The sequence below is a fragment of the Chelmon rostratus genome, chromosome 5 (assembly GCF_017976325.1).
Source record: "Chelmon rostratus isolate fCheRos1 chromosome 5, fCheRos1.pri, whole genome shotgun sequence".
In the NCBI taxonomy this organism is placed as follows: Eukaryota; Metazoa; Chordata; class Actinopteri; order Chaetodontiformes; family Chaetodontidae; genus Chelmon; species Chelmon rostratus.
Window position 1 is genome coordinate 2,177,283 of NC_055662.1, and position 6,000 is coordinate 2,183,282.

General features: G+C 40.8%; 1 protein-coding gene across 1 annotated transcript; it reads right to left on the minus strand.

Moving 5' to 3' along the window:
- Positions 1-948: 948 nt before the first annotated feature.
- fgf17 (fibroblast growth factor 17) lies at positions 949-5,523 on the minus strand. Its single transcript, XM_041937316.1, has 5 exons — positions 5,390-5,523; positions 5,264-5,300; positions 4,808-4,985; positions 3,072-3,178; positions 949-1,239 (listed from the first exon to the last, which is right to left on the minus strand). The coding sequence occupies exons 1-5, from the start codon at positions 5,419-5,421 to the stop codon at positions 949-951; spliced, it is 645 nt and encodes a 214-aa protein (XP_041793250.1). The 5' UTR covers positions 5,422-5,523.
- Positions 5,524-6,000: the final 477 nt, after the last annotated feature.

The window sequence follows — 6,000 nt, forward strand, 5'->3', positions numbered from 1 at the left end:
GGTGAACAATTACTTGATGCTCAAAGGGCATTTTAAGTCGAACAGGTTGATCACTGCGATCAGTACATGGCAAAATGTACAATAGATACACAAATTAACATGAGTACATAATGATGGAACAAAGGTGTGCTGATGGCAACTGTTCCTTTTTGATAATGCAAATTAAATGTGTTTGACATCATGTGATGATGATTCTGAAAATGTCAACTTTCACAAATTCATTCATGTAGATTAATTGTTGCCTGATACTCCTGCAGTTTGAGCTCAGACGCTTCGGCTTCTTTAGCTGTTCTGTGTGGCTTTGAAAAAATGACAGCTTGTAGCTGCAGTCCAATCAGCTACCACATGCAAACATTACAACTGCTATTGAGTCACTTCAGATATTTCCCATGAGGTTAAAGCATTATTTTGTCCATCCTCTGCATTAAACAGTATGAAGTAACAGGAGCTGAATGGTCAAGGTAATGGCAAACCTGTCTCGATATGATATGACATGGAGCAGATTGTCATTTTATGTTAGAGTTGAACTTAGAAAGTGCTTTTTATTGTATTATCGATGTATTTTGCTTCACCGTTGCACCATGTTAAATCCTTTGAGCAGCGTTTTGACCTTGGAAATGTATTTGGTTGCTATCACAGACACAGCCATCTGTTTCACAGATAATAAAATGTTGTCTTTGTCCTACTAGAAATTGTTACTAACCACCAGTCATAAAGTCAGTTAATCATTCCAGCTCCCCACCAGTCAACACATACACACAGGACGATTAAATATAATCCATCTTCTTTACTCTCTTTCAGTATTTACACATGATCATTGTACAGCAATATTACTTTAGATTTATGGCATTTTAAGCGTCTTTTACCTATCAAAAATATACAAAAATAGAATCGCATCTGTTTCTTCCTATATCACAACTGTCATCAGTCCATTTCTCTTGCTGCATGTTAGGAAGAGGTACGTGATTTCCTGTTCCGCTTCGCTCGACGTGTGGCCGGAAATCGAATGAACTCAAAGTGTTTGCTTTGGTCCGTGTTGGGGAAGGGAGGCGGGCCCGTATGTAGCCTCTTGATGAAATGTACCTCTCTCTGGTTCTCCCTGGTCCTGGAGGCTTTGATGGGCCTCCCTTTCCGCGTGAAAGCCACATACCAGCCTTCATACTTGGCATTCTGGAAGGCCGTGTAATTGTTCTCCAGTACTATCTCTGTGAAGATACAGTCCCTGCTCCGGCCATTGGGCTGCGTGACGAGACAGAAAAGGTTGCTTATGTTAAATCTGATCAGTCTGATTCATTCATATACACAAGACAAAAAAAAGCATCCGCATCAAACAGGTTTATTACCAACATGTAAGTCATAAGATCTCAAATAAACCTGATGGAGTTTGTGTTTTGTTTTGTTTTTTCTTTAATAAAAGCCTTCTTCTTAAAACCAATACGCAGGGCTTTTGGTGCTACAGTCTTACTTGGTCAGGTATGACCAGGTGTTTACAGTGGCTAATGTTAGCTAACATTAGCAAACTTAAGAAAGATTTTGCAGTATAATGTGCATTACTGAGTCAGTTAGCATTAACCACAATTATCACTTGTAGCCACATTGAGTGTGAGTTTCACAGTGTACCCTTTAGCTTTAAAGTAGAAGGTTACATAGCCTACTGTTTAGCTAGCTGGACTTTTTAATACAGTACAAACTAAAACAATGTCAGTTTCTTCAGTTCTCTTCTGTTTCAGTAATAGTTTAACAATTTCGGAAAAACACTTTACTTTTGCTACACTTTAACGCTTTACTGCTGACAGGAAGATGAGAAGATTGATAGAACTATCACTGCTGTCCATTAAGTATGAAGCTACAGCTAGTTTGTTAGCTTAGTAGCCTGACTGTCCAAACGCTGACCTCTGCAGCTCACTAGTTAACATGTCAACTAGACGGCTTTTAATATTCCTGCAAAACCACAATGAGTAGTGTTTCTTTATTGAACAACATGGTGGGCAAATTTGGTTACATTTGGACAGAGCCAGGCTAGCGCTTTCCTCTGTTTCCGTTTCCTGCCATGCTAGGCTAAGCTAACCAGGTACTAGTGGTAGCTTCATATTTGCCATACAGACAGGAGAGTTGTATCAGTCTCCTCATCTAATCTTCAGCAAGAAAGCAAATACTTCCTAAAAATAAAACTGTCCATTTCTTTAGTACAGTTCTGATAAGCGTTGGGAAGATCCAGGCTAGGATAGTTACTGCACAGAAGTGCTGAAAAAGACCTGTCCTAAAAGAGTCATTTCATCTTCATTGACTCTGACTCTCAGATTTACAAGAGTCTGGACCTGTTTGCCAGTGGGAGCCTTTCTCTGACGCTACTTTTTATCTACGAATCAACATACAATACAGCAGCCGCAGTTTCTAGGATACACTTCTGACGCATGGTGAGAAATAGATTTATGACTTGTCATGTCAGCCAGATATGTGGATCCATCTTTTCCATTTCCATTGAGGAAGTGGAGAGCTGACATATGAAAACACAGGCGGTGCATAATGGGAGGGTACTTTCCCCTCCTCGCTGTCAGCCACGGCCAATAAGACTGAGTGACCATCACTCAGTCGGCTGAGGACGCCTTTTTTCCAGCACATCATGTCCTGGGGTGACTGACAAGCTATGAGACTACGATGACAATGGACTGAAGCTTCAGTGTAGGAGCTACACTGAGTATTGTAGTGGCACAGGTTGTTCGCTCTCTGAAGAAGACCATGCGCATGAAGGGATTTTCAATGAATGTTAAATTTCTGTTGCAGTGACGTGTTGACTGCAGAGCTTTTTGTCCACTCACAGACCTGATGTGGTCATACCTGCCTTACATGTTAAATGAACTCTGATTGTTTGGGACTGAGGGAAACACTGGTAGTAGTGATTCATGCACCCTCAGAGTATGTGTATGTTTCGCCAATTTTAAAGTAAATGTCCCCTTTGTGAAAAGATATTTTTCTGTTTGATTTTTCATTAACTATGTCACAGCACCGATTCAAGACTTTGCCATAGTAGTTAAAATCAAATCAAATAAATCCAGGAATGGGTATTGTACCTTTCCGACGAGTTTCCCCTTCCGGTTCATGCAGAGGTAGCGGCCGCTTTCCGCGCCTCGTATCCTCACTCGACTGCCAAAGGTATCCGTCTCAACAAAAAGTCGAGCTGCCAGAAAAAATGAGGAGAAGGTCAAAGGGCCGAAGGGAAAAAAGACACAAACACAGCCACACCACCAACCCGACTTGTTTTATGATTTGTGTTTTCAATAGTTCTGTGTCGACAGACAAAAAAAAAACATACAGCAAAACATGCAGTTCCCATGGCAATATTATAAAATAACTTTCTATTGATTATGAGAATCAAATATAAAAAAAAAACACAGTTTCTACTTCACTGCACTATGTCAGTGATCAACAGTACTTAAGGTCTGGTATTTGTTCATTACAGCTGCATTAACATCTCAAACAGAGACAATGGAGTCTGGATCCATGTTAGTTGAGTCATTATGTTGTGTTACTACAAGAATTTGCTTTTATTTTTGTATTGAATTATCATTTTGTCTGTGGACTGAACTGAAGCTATAAAACTGTTGAGTCAATAAGAGCCTTGAGACTGGCCCAAGTAAGCGTCAGGAAATCCTACCTGACACAAAGTGATTAAACAAATGTTATCATTGAACATTAAAGAGCTTTATTGGAAGCAGACTATACACCCTCAATTGAATTTGTCTTGCAGTCAATTATGGCCAGTGGGAATTACAACAGCCATGTGTATTGGGGCTACAGCGACAAAGGACTTGTCCTAATCAGCCGCTAATTCGCCAGACGATGGCTTCATGGATACAGCAGGGAGGCTGAATTAACATATAGGCCTGAAAACACCTCACCGAGGGAGGGCCGAGCAGGCTGGAGGTGAAACTGCTGGTTGTGCCTGAGGACGTCAGTCCCCAGCGGGGGCTTTGTGGCTGTCCTGTCAGCGGCCAATAAACTGTATCCTATCGACGATTTTCACTTAAGTCCTCTGAATAATCACTTAATATATTAATGCCATGTATTGACAGACCAATCTTGGTTTACCAAGAGCAACAATTTGGAAAAATCACAGTCTATACAGTCCAAAAAGGCTCCAGTTCAGGTTTGAATTCCAGACAGTTTGAGGCTGAATTAGAGTGAACTACTGACCAATGTCCACCTTTTTAAAAACAATATTATATACAAGTAACAGAGACAAGCATCTGATTTTCTGAAATGTCTAACTGTTCCATCATATGTTATTATAGTTGTAGGCCGATATAAAGATGTTACATGCCAAGATGATATATTTTCATAAAAAAATGAAAACAATATTTTAATTGTGTTGGGTTAAAAAAGCAAAAACATGTTGTTTCCAGCTACCTGGAGCAAAAAAAAAAATACATTTACAACTTGAGAAAGGTTAAAAATCTTGTAATATTTTTTCATCGGGAAGGTTACAGTAGTTTTTGAGGATTAGTGGTTTTAAACGACCTTCTGGGTTTTCCAAAGATGACTGGAGTTGGTAATACATGAGAGGCACAAACTGGGGCTCCAAACCTGATTTAGTTCCAAACTTTTATATATATATATATATATATATATATATATATATATATATATATATATATATATTTATTTATTTATTTGCTGTCTTTGAAGCACTTTGGCTGTGAAGGATGCAGGATAGTGAAATAAATGCCAAATAATGCTGCAGGACCCTCCTGGGGCTCCACAGCAAAAAATGAACATAGTTAAACGTCCCACAAGGTGCAGCTCTTACCGTACATATTTCCATCCTCAGCGGTGGCGGTGACCCTTTTGCCCTGAATCTGGACGTGTTTCCCGCTGGTGCGGCTGTAGAGCTGGTACACCCTGACCTGTCTGCGGCTCAGCTGGTCCGTCACCGCGCCCTGCGTCCTCACATACTGCTTAAAATTAGGAGACGGGTGATTCTCCCCCTTATTTATGCAAAGGGAAAAATAAAATACATAATTTTTTTCTTTCTAATCTGGGATATAAAATTGTATAGCCAATTTTATAACCACCAAAACAGACTGTCCGACAAATGAATTATCCTTAACTACTACACAAATAAAGCTAATAATATTCGTTACACTCATATGTGACATCAGAAGTGATTTATTACAGCTTTGTATATTTATTTATTTTTACTTTTTAACTATTTCTACTTAAAAACTGGAAAATGAACAGTGTATTTTGCATTGAGTGCGCTTACCTGTGCATGGCACCACAGCACGAAAAAATGAAAAGATCTGCAGAAGCAACAATAAATGAGGAGTTATTCAGAAGTCACATCGTGGCAGTCATGCAATCACACAATCTGTCTGTCGGCCCGTCTTACATGTAAACACAGCGCTGGTTTAGTCCATGCATTCTTCTTTTTATTTCATCCGATCAAGAGAGGGAATCTTGAGGCAGATAAATCCCAGAAGGACGCGGTCAATAAATCCAGTGCTGCAGATGCTCTCCTGACCTGTCCATCCACGCCGAGCGAGTCCCTGATACGAGCGCCTCGGACTGAGTCCTCCTCACATTCAGCAACAACCTGAGCCAGCTGACTGAGCGGTGGAGAGCCCATCAACAGCACATACATCCATGGTAAAAGCTGCTGGTGTTTCTGTCCATCGCGGGGGCAAAGCGGGAGGGAGCCCCGGCTCGGCTCGGCTCGGCTGGGCGCAGGTCTGGCTGGGTTAGGTCCAGGTTTTGAAAAGCCCTCTGTCTCACCGGGATCAGGCTGCTCACTGGTTAAATGTTGAAAGGCAAAGTCCCTCCCTGAAATCCTTCTGTTGTGGGTGGGCACAGCGACGGGAGCCCTAATGATGATTTAATATGGAGACGCAGTTGTGCTGAAAAGTCAGTCACATTCTTGAAGATTTGCAAACGAAAAAAAAGCCCAAAAAGAGAAAAGAATTTCACATCCAAACCCTGAAGTTAACCGCCAAGACAACTGGT